The 17,024-nt window shown below is 48.4% G+C and overlaps 1 protein-coding gene across 4 annotated transcripts in view; it reads left to right on the top strand.

The window, feature by feature from the left end:
* Positions 1-17,024, top strand: part of unc13d (unc-13 homolog D (C. elegans)) — a 197,824-nt gene that overhangs the window by 93,008 nt on the left and 87,792 nt on the right. For all 4 annotated transcript variants that reach the window (XM_063030886.1, XM_063030889.1, XM_063030887.1 and 1 more), the window contains 3 exons: positions 5,582-5,689; positions 5,821-5,913; positions 6,786-6,889. In XM_063030886.1, the coding sequence (XP_062886956.1) occupies positions 5,582-5,689; positions 5,821-5,913; positions 6,786-6,889 (305 nt within the window). The remainder of the gene's footprint in view (positions 1-5,581; positions 5,690-5,820; positions 5,914-6,785; positions 6,890-17,024) is intronic.

The following is a 17,024-nucleotide window of genomic DNA, read 5'->3' on the forward strand; positions in this document are numbered from 1 at the left end:
AATCCGTCACTTCCTAATAAAGCTGCGACTTGTATTAATTCTTTTTTATTAGAATACGGTCTGGTTGACATTTGGAGATTTAAATTTCCTAAAGAAAAAGATTTTTCTTTTTTTCACATGTATATCATAAGTATTCAAGAATTGATTATTTTTTGTTGGATACGCGATTGGTGCCCTCTGTTGTTGAATGTGCGTATGGTATTGCATTGTCAGATATGCAACTATGAAACTAACCTTGGAACTTCTTGTTAATATTCACATACCTCAGTGGAGATTTAATATTTCATTGTTGCAAGATTCAACTTTTGTAAATTTTATTAAAGAACAAATTTCTCTATTTTTTGAATTGAATACAACTGAGGGAATGTCAAATTTGGTTATTTGGGACGACATGAAATCTTTTCTTAGAGGACAGATAATTTCATATTCAGTAGGTTCAAGAAGGAAAACTAAGGCGGAACTTTTGCTGGTCACTAATAGGATTAAAGAAATAGATAAACTTTATTCAGTAACGCCTAGTGAAGATCTCTTTAAGGAAAAGCTGGAACTCCAAGCACAACATGATTTGCTTTTGACTTTTCCCATTGAACAGCAACCTCTTAAATCCAAAAGCCAATTTTATATACATGGAGACAAGTCAGGCAAATTATTAGCTGGTCAGTTAAAAGCAAATATGGCTGGAAGACAGATCCTGAAAATATGAAGACTTGATAGAACTGCAATGGTAGATCCTTATAAAATTAGTAAGATATTTATGGATTTCTACTCTAATCTTTATGAGTCTGAATTCTCAGATAATAATATTACCTTAATGAATAGTTTTTTTGCAAAAATTGAATATACCTAAAATCTCTATTCAAGAAAAGAATACATTAGGTGCACCTATTAAACAAGAGGAAATAGCAAGGGCTATATCCTCTCCTCAATCAGCTAAAGCTCTGGGACGGGATGGATATACAGTGGAATTTTAAAAGACTTTTACTTATATACTTATACCTCATTTATGTCACATTTTCACTGATTCTCTGTCCTCTGGGACTCTCCTGAAAACTTTCTATGAAGCTTCAATCTCTTTAATTCATAAAAAAGATAAAGATTTATCTGAATGCGCCTCTTATAGACCAATTTCTCTATTGAATGTGGATTTTAAAATTCTAAGATTTTGGCTAATAGACTTGAGAATATTTTGCCTACTGTTATTTCCAATGACCGAACTGGATTTATTAAAAATAGATATTCACATTTTAATATTTGAAGATTATTAAATATTATTCACTCTTCTCCATCTAAAGAATCTGAATATGTTGTTTCCCTTGATGCAGAGAAAGTTTTTGATAGGGTGGAGTGGTCTTAATTATTTGAGGTTTTGGAAAGATTTAATCTTGGCCCGGGATTTATTTCCCGGGATCTATCATGCTCCTATGGCTGCTGTTATAACTAATAATCAAAAATCTCCCTATTTTAGATTACATAGGGGTACTCGACAGGGATGTCCTCTTAGCCCTTTATTATTTAACCTGGCCTTAGAACCCCTTGCTATTGCTCTTAGAGATTCTAACACCGTTCAGGGTATTAAGAAAGGGGACTAAGTACACAAGGTTTCGTTATATGCAGATGACCTGTTAGTTTATATTTTAGATCGTAGGAAATCTATTCCTTTTATGTTATCTATATTTTCTGAATTCAGTAGCTTTTCTGGGTATAAATGAAATTTACATCAAAGTGAGTTATTTCCTATTAATAATTACTCGGATCCAAATCATCAGATAACTTTTAGTATTGCTAAAAATTACTTTACCTATCTTGGTATTAAAATTACTAAAAATTTTAAGGATCTCTATACATATAATTTTTTCCATTAATTGGCTACACCAAACAAATGCTTTCTAAATGATCGCCTATGACATTATCATTAATAGGTCGAATTAATGCTATTAAAATGATAGTTTTACCAAAATTTTTATATATATTTCAGGCAGTTCCTTCCTTTGTTCTTAAAAAGTTCTTCGACAGAATAGATTCTATAATTTTATCTTATATTTGGAACAATAAAAATCCTAGATTGAGTAAACCCTTAAAAAGTATGGCTTTGCCTAACTTTAGAATGTACTACTGGGCAATTAATATTCAATGTATTACTTTTTTGGATTCACTATTCAGATATACGTGATTGTCCTTCATGGTTGGATTTGGAGGAAAACTCGGTGAAAGGATTCTCTTTGGCCTCTTTACTGGGAGTTCCTCTTCCCTTTTTGTTTTCTAAGATTAGCAGACAAGAATTTAATCCCATTATTAAACATACATTAAGAACTTGGTTTCAGTTTCATAGAGTTTTTGAGTTAAATAATTTTATTCTTTCTCGTAATATCCATCTCAGTTATTTTTTTAAACTATCAATTTTGAATAAGGCCTTCTTAGTTTGGAAAACCAAGGCAATAATAACTTTTTCAGATTTGTTTTTAGGGGACTGTTTAATGTCTTTTTCTCAGTTAGTGGATAAATATGATTTATCTAATGTACACTTTTTTAGATATTTACAAATTAGGAATTTTTTACGTGGTTTGTTGCCAAATTACCCTTCTGCTTATCCACCTAATATGACAGATGCTCTCTTTCAGTTTAAACCATTTCAAAAAGGGTTGATAGCTATAATCTATAAACAGTTATTGAACTCACGAATGATATCTAATGATAAAATTAAACGCGCTTGGGAATCAGAACTTCAAGAGTAATTTTCAGATAATCAATGGAGTAAAATTTATCATTTGGTTAATAACTCATCTACTTGTGCCTGTCATTCCTTGATACAGTTCAAGGTAGTGCATCGGGCCCATATGTCAAAGGATAAACCAGCGCGTATTTTCTCCAATATCCATCCTATTTGTGACAGGTGTAATACTGAGCTGGCCACTTAAACCCATATGTATTGGTCTTGTATAAAGCTAGATAACTTTTGGAGAGATGTTTTTAAAATACTATCAAAAGTCTTGAATCTGGACCTACAACCTAATTTACTTACAGCAATCTTTGGGATTATCCCATCGGAAGCAGGAAATATTCCTGTTTCTGCTCAACGTATGATAGCCTTTTCGACCTTACTGGCTAGGAGAGCCATTTTATTGAAGTGGAAGGGTTCTAATCCACCTACTGTTTTTTATTGGCTTTCCTCCATTATATCCTGCTTAAGTTTAGAGAAAATAAGAAGTCGGACATTTGATACATCCTTTAAATTTGAGCAAATCTGGCGACCTTTTATCCAATATTTTCATTTGATCTGATTTATTACTCTTTCAATCTTTTTTTTCGAAGTTTTAGATTTGATTAAGAAGTCTTCCTTTCTTTTTTTTTGGACGTATCCTCAAAATGCCCAGTCCCTTTTTTTTTGTTTTTTGTGTAGTGGCTTTGTTTCTTTCCATTTAAAACCAAATGTTTTTTTTCTTTTCTCTTCATAAACTGATAAGAGAAGAATTGTTATTTTCATTTTTTTATTATATATTTTATACTAGTTTAACAATATCTGTGATTTTGACAATGTCTGTCTCAATCTCGGTTTATATTGTTACTGACATATATATTCGAAATTATTCTCCTCTTGATTGTATTTATGCTCCTTTTAAATCAATAAAAAGATTACTAAAGAAAAAAAGATGAAATGTCAAAGTGGAGCTTAAGCAGTCGGGTAGAAATGGGAACCTTGTGTCCACTGATCAGGATCCTAGCTTAAATGACAGGAGTGCACTATCCCTCAATCTACACACTTTCTCATTGGGTTTGGCACCTCGTGCAGGGACAGTCATTCTCTGGGAGGGGATGGATGCTTCCTGCAGAGGCTCCACAGGAGATGACGATTTTATATTTAGGATTGACCTACAGTGGAAAACATTCTGACATGTTGATCCTGTGCCAAGATGAGGCCACCCTCAGGGTGGAGGAGCAACACCTTGTATTCCGTCTTGGCACCCCCAGCCTAATGGCATGAACATTGAATTCTCCTTCCGGTAAAACAAGATTCCCTCCCTCTCCCCTCTTCTTCTAATCCCCATCCTGAGCTCACCTGCCCGTCCTCTTCCCCTGTCTCCTACGGTCCACTCTCCTTTCCTGTCAGATTCCTCCCTCTCCAACCCTCTATCTATCACCTTCTAGGCATCCTATATCCTCTCCCCACATCTTTTTATTCGGGCATCACCCTCCTTCCTTTCCAGTCCTGAAGAAGGGTCTTCGCCTGAAACGCCAACTGTCTGTGCATCCCCACAGATGCTGCCTGACCTGCTGAGTTCCTCCAGCACTTTGTGTGTTGCTTTGATACAAACTGTCAGCTTTCTCCACATTTCTAATCCTGAGATCCTGATGAATTTCTTTATCACATGTATATGGTGAACTGGGTTGTTTGTGTTAGCAACCAACACACTATGGATGCGTATCCTGTCAGTGTTGCCACATGTTACGGTGCCAGCACAGCGTACCCATAGCACTTGGCAGAACAAGCCCCTTCCCTTCCTTCCACCCCCACACACATGGGCAGCCGTGCAACCCAGGTCTTTAGACCTCGGCCGTCGGACTTCAGCAGCCATACATCCGATCAACAGTTTGGCTTTGATCTTTGCTGTCAACCCGTGGACTGGAGTTGATAATGGGAGCCGGTACTCTCAGCTTGAACTCTGGGATTGCTGAATCACTTACACTTGTCATGTGGACATCCAGTCCCGAGACTCACTAATCTGGGACAGCCCAACATCCGGTCACACTACTGCCCTATGACCATGGAGTGGAGGCTTGGACTCGAGATGCCCTTCATCACCCATCCACGCCACTCGCTTTTAAAGCACAGAGTGGGGCACTGGACTCCAGCCTGACCTCTAACTCCCCAGAATCCCTGTCCCTAGACTGTAACCTGACTCCCTAACTCCCCTCTCTGTCCCTAGAACCATCCTTAAGAGCTAAAAAAAACAAACAAGTCTAGGTCATGGCATTGACTGAGATCACAGCTCAGTACCGCTGGGTCCCAAAAGCAATCAAAAGCCTCTGTTGAAAGCCTCTCCAGTTGCTCCTGTAAGAGTTCTGAGGTTCCTTGTTTTACCCCCATGCCTGCTGTGATGAATCGATCTTCGTATTCTGCTGATCAAACGTTCATCTGTCCCAGCACCTTCCAATGGGATCTTGGTGACCTCCCGAAACCAACGGCTCGGCCACAATTTTCTTGACTCTTAACCTCACAATCAACCTGATTATGATCTCGCACCTTATTGTCTACCCACACTGAACATTCTCTTTTGCTGTTGTACGTGGTTCTGTTATTGTTTACCTGGTCATATCTACGTGCACCATGTAATGATGAACAGTAATGCTGGACGAGTTTTTCTCTGCATCTGACAGTAGTAAACCAGCACCAATTTTAACATCTCGTCTGTGCCAGAGGGCCCTGTGCTCTGGTTGGGGCCTGTGAGGATGGGGAGGGGGAAGTGAGGAGGATGGGCTGGGCCCCAGTAGGTGATGGGTTTGGAGTGTGCTGAGGCTGCTGATTTGCTGCTCGGAGATGTCATCACTTACCCTGTGCTCTCCTGCATTCACCTGTCTTTCACAGAATCTGCCCTACACTCCTGAAGATAAATGGTACACGCTGGAACCTTGTACTGAGACCTATCCTGATCGGGGCAAGTGTCACCTCCAGCTGAAGATCATCCACGAGCAGGTACCAGCCCGGTCAGGGGCAGCTGAACTGGAAGGGGCAAGGTTCTCAGGTGGTGTGGGAGGGAGAGGGCTGGGAGGTGGGGGGCACAGAGAGGCAGTGAAGCAGCACTTTCACCCTGTTTCTCTCCGCAGAGGGACACCGCCTTGAGCAGACAGGAGCCTGTCTTTCGAATTCATCGAGGCCTGCTGCAACGGTTTGTGCAGTTTGATCGGCTGAAAATGCAGGTAGAAACCTTGAGAGTGTGGGTGGAGGGGGGGTGGGTCGGCAGGGTGTGTGGGTCGGGGGCATGTGTGTGGGTGAAGTGGGGGTGTGTAGGTCAGGTGGGTGTGGGTCGGGGGTTTGAGGTTTGGGGGGTGTGTGTGTGTTGGTCAGGAGGGGTGTGTGTGGGTCAGGTGTGGGGGGTGTGGGTCGGGAGGTGTGTGTGTGGGTCAGGTGAGGTATATAGGTCGGGGGGCATGTGTGTGGGTCAGGAGGGGTGTGTGGGTCAGGTGGGGGGGGGTGGGTCGTCAGGGTATGTGGGTCGGGGGGCGTGTGTGTGGGTCAGGAGGGGTGTGTGCATCGGGGGGGCGTGTTTGTGGGTTGGGGGGGTGTGGATCGGGGGGGGCCGTGTGTGTGGGTCAGACTCTGAAGCCCTCCAAGCTGGAGAATTTGAGGGAGGGTGTCTGCATTCTTTGCATCTCTAAGGACCCTGAGAGATGGGTAATATCTGCTGGTTTCAACCTGAATAAATAAATTTCCAGCAGTGATGTGGTGGGACATTGCAGTGCGTGACCCAGAGAAGCTGGAAGAATAGCTTCTCTACTGAAGCGATATGAAACCGGGATATGAAAAGCGATATGTCCCTTACCCGGAACATTCCTGGGTGTTAACCTCCACTGGGCGACTTTTGAATTTAAACCTAGGGAGGATACTTTTAGACAGAACATGAATGAAGATATATAGTCATATAGGCATTGTACAGGGTAAAAGGGAGTCATTTAGTTAGGCATACATTGTGAGCTGAGGGGCCTGTTTATATGTTCCACTGTTCCTTGCAAACATTATGGAAACCTCAACAATTGTATTCCTGAGAGATTATTCTCTGTCTAACTTGCAGGCAGGGGATGTCCAGGGGGAAGTAGAATTGAGTGCACCGGCCTCTACCATTCTGTGTCTCCATGCTACGCAGTGTGACCTTTCACCCTTCCTTCAGGATCTGGCGTGAGTATCCTGCGATGGGTCTTAGAAAACAGAAGAGGACAAAGTGCCATGGTTGGAGAGTTATCTACCTGTTATCTGAAGCAACATGTAGTTCCAGGATCTACAGTCTCTTGTGTCTCCATCTTACTTGTCACCTGGTTTCCTTTCTCCCCTTTGCCGGTTCTGATTGATCCCGAGTACCTTACACCGCTGACTGTTCCTCAGGTTGGGAAGTGAGGGAAGGTGACATTTCAGTGCTGGGCATTGGTTGGAAGGCAGAGATCTGGGCTGAGAAAAGTTATTGATAAGCAGCATTAAAATTAAACGAGAGTCTTATTACTGAGTCTGATGCAGATTTCACATTCAGTGCTTTTGCCACCATCATTTAAGATGTCAGGGAAGTAGGTCCTTTGTTTCACTCTGATCATCAGCGCTGTACTGACACTCATCCCGCATTCATCCCAAGCTGTAATTCTCCCCACATTTCCATCAGCTCTCCTACCACTCACAGACACTAACAGCGGCCAATTATCCTGTCTGTGGGCTGTGGGAGGAAGCAAAGCACCTCAGGGAAGTCCGGAGCGAACGTGTAGACGCCTCACAGACAACACGAGCTCTGGCTCTCTGTTCACTGTGCCACTCTAGCTCTCTGTTCACTGTGCCACTCTGTCTCTCTGTTCACCGTGCCACTCTGTCTCTCTGTTCACTGTGCCACTCTGGCTGTTCACCGTGCACTCTGGCTCTCTGTTCACTGTGCCACTCTAGCTCTCTGTTCACTGTGCCACTCTGGCTCTGTGTTCATTGTGCACTCTGGCTCTGTGTTCACTGTGCACTCTGGCTCTGTGTTCACTGTGCACTCTGGCTCTCTGTTCACTGTGCACTCTGGCTCTGTGTTCACTGTGCCACTCTGGCTCTGTTCACTGTGCCACTCTGGCACTCTGATCACTGTGCCACTCTGGCTCTGATCACTGTGCCACTCTGGCTGTTCACTGTGCCACTCTGGCACTCTGTTCACTGTGCCACTCTGGCTCTCTGTTCACGGTGCCACTCTGGCTCTGTGTTCACTGTGCCACTCTGGCTCTCTGTTCACTGTGCCACTCTGGCTGTTCACTGTGCCACTCTGGCTCTGTTCACTGTGACACTCTGGCTCTCTGTTCACTGTGCCACTCTGGCTCTCTGTTCACTGTGCCACTCTGGCTCTGTTCACTGTGCCACTCTGGCTGTTCACTGTGCCACTCTGGCTCTGTGTTCGCCATGCCACTCTGGCTCTCTGTTCACTGTGCCACTCTGGCTCTGTTCACTGTGCCACTCTGGCTGTTCACTGTGCCACTCTGGCTCTGTGTTCACTGTGCCACTCTGGCTCTGTGTTCACTGTGCCACTCTGGCTCTGTTCACTATGCCACTCTGGCTGTTCATTGTGCCACTCTGGCTCTGTGTTCACTGTGCCACTCTGGCTCTGTGTTCACCGTGCCACTCTGGCTGTTCATTGTGCCACTCTGGCTGTTCATTGTGCCACTCTGGCTCTGTGTTCACCGTGCCACTCTGGCTGTTCATTATGCCACTCTGGCTCTGTGTTCACCGTGCCACTCTGGCTGTTCATTGTGCCACTCTGGCTCTGTGTTCACCGTGCCACTCTGGCTCTGTGTTCACCGTGCCACTCTGGCTGTTCATTGTGCCACTCTGGCTCTGTGTTCACCGTGCCACTCTGGCTGTTCACCGTGCCACTCTGGCTCTGTGTTCACCGTGCCACTCTGGCTGTTCATTGTGCCACTCTGGCTCTGTGTTCACCGTGCCACTCTGGCTGTTCACCGTGCCACTCTGGCTCTGTGTTCACCGTGCCACTCTGGCTGTTCATTGTGCCACTCTGGCTCTGTGTTCACTGTGCCACTCTGGCTGTTCATTGTGCCACTCTGGCTGTTCACTGTGCCACTCTGGCTCTGTGTTCACTGTGCCACTCTGGCTGTTCACCGTGCCACTCTGGCTCTGTGTTCACCGTGCCACTCTGGCTGTTCATTGTGCCACTCTGGCTCTGTGTTCACTGTGCCACTCTGGCTGTTCATTGTGCCACTCTGGCTGTTCATTGTGCCACTCTGGCTCTGTGTTCACTGTGCCACTCTGGCTGTTCATTGTGCCACTCTGGCTCTGTGTTCACCGTGCCACTCTGGCTGTTCATTGTGCCACTCTGGCTCTGTGTTCACTGTGCCACTCTGGCTCTGTGTTCACTGTGCCACTCTGGCTGTTCACCGTGCCACTCTGGCTCTGTGTTCACCGTGCCACTCTGGCTGTTCATTGTGCCACTCTGGCTCTGTGTTCACTGTGCCACTCTGGCTGTTCATTGTGCCACTCTGGCTGTTCATTGTGCCACTCTGGCTCTGTGTTCACTGTGCCACTCTGGCTGTTCATTGTGCCACTCTGGCTCTGTGTTCACCGTGCCACTCTGGCTGTTCATTGTGCCACTCTGGCTGTTCACTGTGCCACTCTGGCTCTGTGTTCACTGTGCCACTCTGGCTGTTCACCGTGCCACTCTGGCTCTGTGTTCACCGTGCCACTCTGGCTGTTCATTGTGCCACTCTGGCTCTGTGTTCACTGTGCCACTCTGGCTGTTCATTGTGCCACTCTGGCTGTTCATTGTGCCACTCTGGCTCTGTGTTCACTGTGCCACTCTGGCTGTTCATTGTGCCACTCTGGCTCTGTGTTCACCGTGCCACTCTGGCTGTTCATTGTGCCACTCTGGCTCTGTGTTCACCGTGCCACTCTGGCTGTTCATTGTGCCACTCTGGCTCTGTGTTCACTGTGCCACTCTGGCTGTTCATTGTGCCACTCTGGCTGTTCATTGTGCCACTCTGGCTCTGTGTTCACTGTGCCACTCTGGCTGTTCATTGTGCCACTCTGGCTCTGTGTTCACCGTGCCACTCTGGCTGTTCACTGTGCCACTCTGGCTGTTCACTGTGCCACTCTGGCTCTGTGTTCATTGTGCCACTCTGGCTGTTCACTGTGCCACTCTGGCTGTTCACTGTGCCACTCTGGCTGTTCATTGTGCCACTCTGGCTCTGTGTTCACTGTGCCACTCTGGCTGTTCATTGTGCCACTCTGGCTCTGTGTTCACTGTGCCACTCTGGCTGTTCATTGTGCCACTCTGGCTCTGTGTTCACTGTGCCACTCTGGCTGTTCACTGTGCCACTCTGGCTGTTCACTGTGCCACTCTGGCTCTGTGTTCATTGTGCCACTCTGGCTGTTCACTGTGCCACTCTGGCTGTTCACTGTGCCACTCTGGCTGTTCACTGTGCCACTCTGGCTGTTCATTGTGCCACTCTGGCTCTGTGTTCACTGTGCCACTCTGGCTGTTCATTGTGCCACTCTGGCTGTTCATTGTGCCACTCTGGCTCTGTGTTCACTGTGCCACTCTGGCTGTTCATTGTGCCACTCTGGCTCTGTGTTCACCGTGCCACTCTGGCTGTTCATTGTGCCACTCTGGCTCTGTGTTCACTGTGCCACTCTGGCTCTGTGTTCACTGTGCCACTCTGGCTGTTCACCGTGCCACTCTGGCTCTGTGTTCACCGTGCCACTCTGGCTGTTCATTGTGCCACTCTGGCTCTGTGTTCACTGTGCCACTCTGGCTGTTCATTGTGCCACTCTGGCTGTTCATTGTGCCACTCTGGCTCTGTGTTCACTGTGCCACTCTGGCTGTTCATTGTGCCACTCTGGCTCTGTGTTCACCGTGCCACTCTGGCTGTTCATTGTGCCACTCTGGCTGTTCACTGTGCCACTCTGGCTCTGTGTTCACTGTGCCACTCTGGCTGTTCACCGTGCCACTCTGGCTCTGTGTTCACCGTGCCACTCTGGCTGTTCATTGTGCCACTCTGGCTCTGTGTTCACTGTGCCACTCTGGCTGTTCATTGTGCCACTCTGGCTGTTCATTGTGCCACTCTGGCTCTGTGTTCACTGTGCCACTCTGGCTGTTCATTGTGCCACTCTGGCTCTGTGTTCACCGTGCCACTCTGGCTGTTCATTGTGCCACTCTGGCTCTGTGTTCACCGTGCCACTCTGGCTGTTCATTGTGCCACTCTGGCTCTGTGTTCACTGTGCCACTCTGGCTGTTCATTGTGCCACTCTGGCTGTTCATTGTGCCACTCTGGCTCTGTGTTCACTGTGCCACTCTGGCTGTTCATTGTGCCACTCTGGCTCTGTGTTCACCGTGCCACTCTGGCTGTTCACTGTGCCACTCTGGCTGTTCACTGTGCCACTCTGGCTCTGTGTTCATTGTGCCACTCTGGCTGTTCACTGTGCCACTCTGGCTGTTCACTGTGCCACTCTGGCTGTTCATTGTGCCACTCTGGCTCTGTGTTCACTGTGCCACTCTGGCTGTTCATTGTGCCACTCTGGCTCTGTGTTCACTGTGCCACTCTGGCTGTTCATTGTGCCACTCTGGCTCTGTGTTCACTGTGCCACTCTGGCTGTTCACTGTGCCACTCTGGCTGTTCACTGTGCCACTCTGGCTCTGTGTTCATTGTGCCACTCTGGCTGTTCACTGTGCCACTCTGGCTGTTCACTGTGCCACTCTGGCTGTTCACTGTGCCACTCTGGCTGTTCATTGTGCCACTCTGGCTCTGTGTTCACTGTGCCACTCTGGCTGTTCATTGTGCCACTCTGGCTGTTCATTGTGCCACTCTGGCTCTGTGTTCACTGTGCCACTCTGGCTGTTCATTGTGCCACTCTGGCTCTGTGTTCACCGTGCCACTCTGGCTGTTCATTGTGCCACTCTGGCTGTTCACTGTGCCACTCTGGCTCTGTGTTCACTGTGCCACTCTGGCTGTTCACCGTGCCACTCTGGCTCTGTGTTCACCGTGCCACTCTGGCTGTTCATTGTGCCACTCTGGCTCTGTGTTCACTGTGCCACTCTGGCTGTTCTTTGTGCCACTCTGGCTGTTCATTGTGCCACTCTGGCTCTGTGTTCACTGTGCCACTCTGGCTGTTCATTGTGCCACTCTGGCTCTGTGTTCACCGTGCCACTCTGGCTGTTCATTGTGCCACTCTGGCTCTGTGTTCACCGTGCCACTCTGGCTGTTCATTGTGCCACTCTGGCTCTGTGTTTACTGTGCCACTCTGGCTGTTCATTGTGCCACTCTGGCTGTTCATTGTGCCACTCTGGCTCTGTGTTCACTGTGCCACTCTGGCTGTTCACTGTGCCACTCTGGCTGTTCATTGTGCCACTCTGGCTCTCTGTTCACTGTGCCACTCTGGCTGTTCACTGTGCCACTCTGGCTCTGTGTTCATTGTGCCACTCTGGCTGTTCACTGTGCCACTCTGGCTGTTCACTGTGCCACTCTGGCTGTTCATTGTGCCACTCTGGCTGTTCACTGTGCCACTCCGGCTGTTCATTGTGCCACTCTGGCTGTTCATTGTGCCTCTCTGGCTGTTCACTGTGCCACTCTGGCTGTTCATTGTGCCACTCTGGCTGTTCACTGTGCCACTCTGGCTGTTCACTGTGCCACTCTGGCTCTCTGTTCACTGTGCCACTCTGGCTCTCTGTTCACTGTGCCACTCTGGCTGTTCATTGTGCCACTCTGGTCATCTGAAGCTAAATGGGAGAATGCACATCTCCAAGTGTAGACACAGGTGGATAGGGTAGTGAACAAGCCGGTTGGTATGTTGGGACTGAGGCATTAACTGTATGGCCCTGAAGAAGGGTTTCAGCCTGAAATGTCAACTCTCTACTCTTTTCCATAGATGCTGCCTGACCTGCTGAGTTCCTCCAGCATTTTGTGTGTGTTACTTGGATTTCCAGCAACTGCAAACTTTCTCATGACTATGAGCTTGAATGCCATGTTGCATCTGTACAACAGTTTGGTTAGGTCGTACTTGGGATTTTGTACACAGTTCTGGTCACTACGTTACAGGAAGGATGTGGTAGCAATGGAGTCAGGGGAGAGGAGATTCATCAGGACAGTGCCTAGTACGTGGCCTAAGGTAGAAGGAGTCAATTTTAGAAAACCTAGCGCATTTATTTTTCAACATAGTCCCCTCCTACATTTACACACTTAGTCCAGCGGTTGTGGAGCATACGGATCCCTTCTTCGTAAAAGTGGTCCACAGCAGGGGTGATTGATAAGTTCGTGGCCTAAGGTAGAAGAAAATGAGTTATTAACTTCAAACTTTCTGCATTATCACTCAGAGTTGAACTGTACGTGCATGTAACGAGAGCATCTTGGACCTCCATGTGGTCCATAGCAGGGGTGATTGATAAATTCGTGGCCTAAGGTAGAAGGAGATGAGTTATACAGCTCTCGTTACATGCACGTGCAGTTCAACTCTGAGTGAAAATGCAGAAAGTTTGAAATTAATAACTCATCTCATTCTATCTTGGGCCACAAACTTATCAATCACCCCTGCTATGGACCACATCTGGAGGTCCAAGATGCCGAGTTCTACAAAGAAGGGATCTGTATGTTCCATGACCGCTGGACTGTGTGTGTAAATGTAGGAAAAGTAAATGTGCTCGGTTTTCTAAAATTGACAAAGTACTAGATGAACAAAGTGGTAGGGGAAGTGGTATGATTATGATTTAAAGAGATTTGAGGAGGTATATAGATAGTAAAGGTTGACAGGGGTCTGGACCAAATGCAAGTAAATTGGACTAGTTCCGGAAGACACCTTGGTTGCATGGATGAGTTGGGCTGAAGGGACTGTTTCTGTGCTGTTTGGCTCTCTGACTGTTTATATGGAATGAGGTGCCGGCATAGGACGTCAGACATAATTACAATATTTAAAGGGCATTTTTGACCAAGTACTTGGATGGGAAAGGCTTAATGCGGGCAAATGGGATTAGCATAGGTGAGGTGAGCGGAAATCATCAGATGCTACAGTTTAGATGGGCCATTTAAAGGAGGCTCTGTCTTCTCAGATACAGTACATGGAACATGGATGAGACGATATCTGGAGTACGTGATCTCTCCATTTTCTGACTGAAACAACGAAGGTCCACGGGAGTGGGTGTGAAGAGGCTGTTCCATGGTGGGAAACCCCCAGTATCAGCGATTGCAGATTAAAAGTAGGGGTTTGCCATTTCAGACAGAAATGAGATCACATTTCTTATCTTGAGAGACACAAATCTCAGTGACTCCTTTCCCCACAAAGTGCAGTCTCTAAATATTTTGAAGGCAGAGGTGGATTGATAAGGAAGGGGATGTAAGGCTAGCAGGGGTGAATAAGAATGCGGAATGGAACTACAATCAGAGCACCCACAATCAGATTGAATGGCAGGACAGGTTTGATGGGCAGAGTGGCCTTCCCCTGATCCTGATTCATATGTTTTCTCCATAAATGTGAAAGAGCATTTGGCACTGATCAAATCTGAACTTTGTAGTTCTGGGTAAGGTTAGCCATGGCCAATATCTGGGTGATGTCAGCTTGCAGGTTCCTCTGTGCGTTAGTGCTCAGTTTCGGAGTTATGACAAGGACACACTGAAGAAGAAGACTGTTGATCAAGTCATGGGAAATGGGATTAGTGCAGATGGGTACACAGTATCAGCGTGGACATGGTGGCCTGGAAGACCGGGCTCCGTGCTATGTGTCTATAACTCCAAGTTGGGGCAAAAAGTGTTTCCACTCACCGAGGTTGAGTAGCGTGCCATGCAAGTTCAAAGTTTAGTTCTCCTATGACAAACAGTGACTACTTTACCTTGTCAGGATTATTGTTGTGGGCGCGGACAGGCTATGCACACAGAGCAGAGTGAGGAGTTTGCAGGCAGAGAGCAGGGTGGGACGAAGAACGAGCGAGATTGGACATAAAGCAGATGGTGGGGGTCAGGCAGAAAGTAAGAGGGATGGTGGTTTGGGCAGAGGACGGGCCAGACAGGGGATGGGGTGGAGGGGTCGAGCAGAGAGTAAGGAGGTGGGAGGGTATTGGGCAAAGAGTGGGGGGGAAGGGGGTTGGACAGAACAAGGGGAGGGAGATTTGGGCAGAGAATGAGGGGAGGGAGATTTGGGCAGAGAACAGGGGAGGGGTTTTGGGCAGAGAATGAGGGGAGGGGGTATGAGCAGAGAATTGGGGGGGTTTGGGCAGGGAACAGAGGAAGGGGTTTGGGCAGAGAACGAGGGATGAGGAGTTTGGGAGTGGAGTGCGAAGACGGGTGGTTTGGGCAGAAAGTGGGGAGACAGGTATGGACAGAGGATAGGGAACAGGGACTTTGGGCAGAGAATGGGGGATGGGGCTTTGGGCAGAGAACGAGGGAGAGGGTTTGGGCAGAGAACAGGAGGGGGGATTTGGGCAGAGAGTTGGGGAGAGGGTTTGGGCAGAGAATGGGGGGAGTGGGATTTGGGCAGAGAATGGGGAAGGGGATCTGGGAAGAGAGTGGGGAGACGGGAGTGTATTGGGCAGAGAATGGGGGGAGTGGGATTTGGGCAGAGAATGGGGAAGGGGATTTGGGTAGAGAGTGGGAAGACAGGAGGGTATTGGGAAGAGAGTGGGGGAAGGGGGATCTGGGAAGAGAGTGGGAAGACAGGAGGGTATTGCCGTGGAGTGGGGAGGGACGTTTGGGGAGAAAGTGGGGAGATGGGTATGGACAGAGAATGGGGGAATGGGGTGTGGGCAGAGAACAATGGGCGGGGGTTGAGCAGAGAATGAGGGGCTTTGGGCAGGCAATGGGGTAGGGGGTTTGGGTAGATAATGGGGAGGGGGGCTTGAGCAGAAAGTGGAGAGACAGGAGGGTATTGGCATGGAGTGGGGAGGGGTGTTTGGGGGGAAAGTGAGGAGATGGGTTTGGGTAGAGAGTAAGGGAGGGGGTTTGGGTAGAGAGTAAGGGAGGGGGTTTGGGTAGAGAGTAAGGGAGGGGGTTTGGGTAGAGAGTGGGGGGAGTGGGTTTGGGTAGAGAGTGGGGGAGGGGTTTGGGTAGAGAGTGGGGGGAGGGCGGTTGGGTAGAGAGTGGGGGAAGGGTTTGGGTAGAGAGTGGGGGGTTGGGTAGAGAGTGGGGGAGGGGGTTTGGGTAGAGAGTGGGGGAGGGGTTTGGGTAGAGAGTGGGGGAGGGCGGTTGGGTAGAGAGTGGGGGAAGGGTTTGGGTAGAGAGTGGAGGAAGGGTTTGGGTAGAGAGTAGGGGAAGGGTTTGGGTAGAGAGTGGAAGAGGAGTTTGGGTAAAGAGTGGGGGAGGGGTTTGGGTAGAGAGTAGGGGGAGGGGTTTGGGTATAGAGTGGGTGGAGGGGTTTGGATAGAGAGTGGGGGAGGGGGTTTGGGTAGAGAGTGGGGGAGGGGTTTGGGCAGAGAGTGGGGGAGGAGGTTTGGGTAGAGAGTGGGGAGGGGGTTTGGGTAGAGAGTGGGGGAGGGGGTTTGGGTAGAGAGTAGGGGAGGGTTTTGGGTAGAGAGTGGGGAAAGGGTTTGGGTAGAGAGTGGGGGAGGGGGTTTGGGTAGAGAGTGGGGGAAGGTTATGGGTAGAGAGTAGGGGGAGGGGTTTGGGTATAGAGTGGGGGAGGGGTTTGGGTAGAGAGTGAGGGAGGGGTTTGGGTAGAGAGTGGGGGAGGGGGTTTGGGTAGAGAGTGGGGGAGGGGTTTGGATAGAGAGTAAGGGAGGGGGTTTGGGTAGAGAGTGGGGAAGGGGTTTGGGTAGAGAGTGGGGGAGTTGGGTAGAGAGTGGGGGGAGGAGGTTTGGGTAGAGAGTGGGGGAGGGGGTTTGGGTAGAGAGTGGGGGAGGGGGTTTGGGTAGAGAGTGGGGGATGGGGTTTGGTTAGAGAGTGGGGGAGGGGTTTGGGTAGAGAGTGGGGGATGGGGTTTGGGTAGAGAGTGGGGGAAGGGGTTTGGGTAGAGAGTGGGGGGGGTTTGGGTAGAAAGTGGGGGAGGGGTTTGGGTAGAGAGTGTGGGGAGGGGTTGGGTAGAGAGTGAGGGAGGGGGTTTGGGTTGAGAATGGGGAGACAGGACAGTATTGTGCAGAGAACGGGGGAACGGAGTTATGGCAGCCCAGAGAGCAAGGAGGATGGCAGTGTCTGAGTCAGAAATGAGGAGTGTGTCAGTTAGAGAAGGGAGGGTGGTGGGAGGGGTTGGGCAGGGACGTATGGATGGGAGGGGTTTGGACTGAGAAGGTGCATGGGGGTGGGGTTCAGGTAGAGTATGGGGTATGCACACAGAGGTTGTAATTTCTTACGAGATGATGGGGTGAACTCCTCACGCAGTT

This window comes from Mobula hypostoma, chromosome 22 (assembly GCF_963921235.1).
Source record: "Mobula hypostoma chromosome 22, sMobHyp1.1, whole genome shotgun sequence".
Taxonomy (NCBI): domain Eukaryota; kingdom Metazoa; phylum Chordata; class Chondrichthyes; order Myliobatiformes; family Myliobatidae; genus Mobula; species Mobula hypostoma.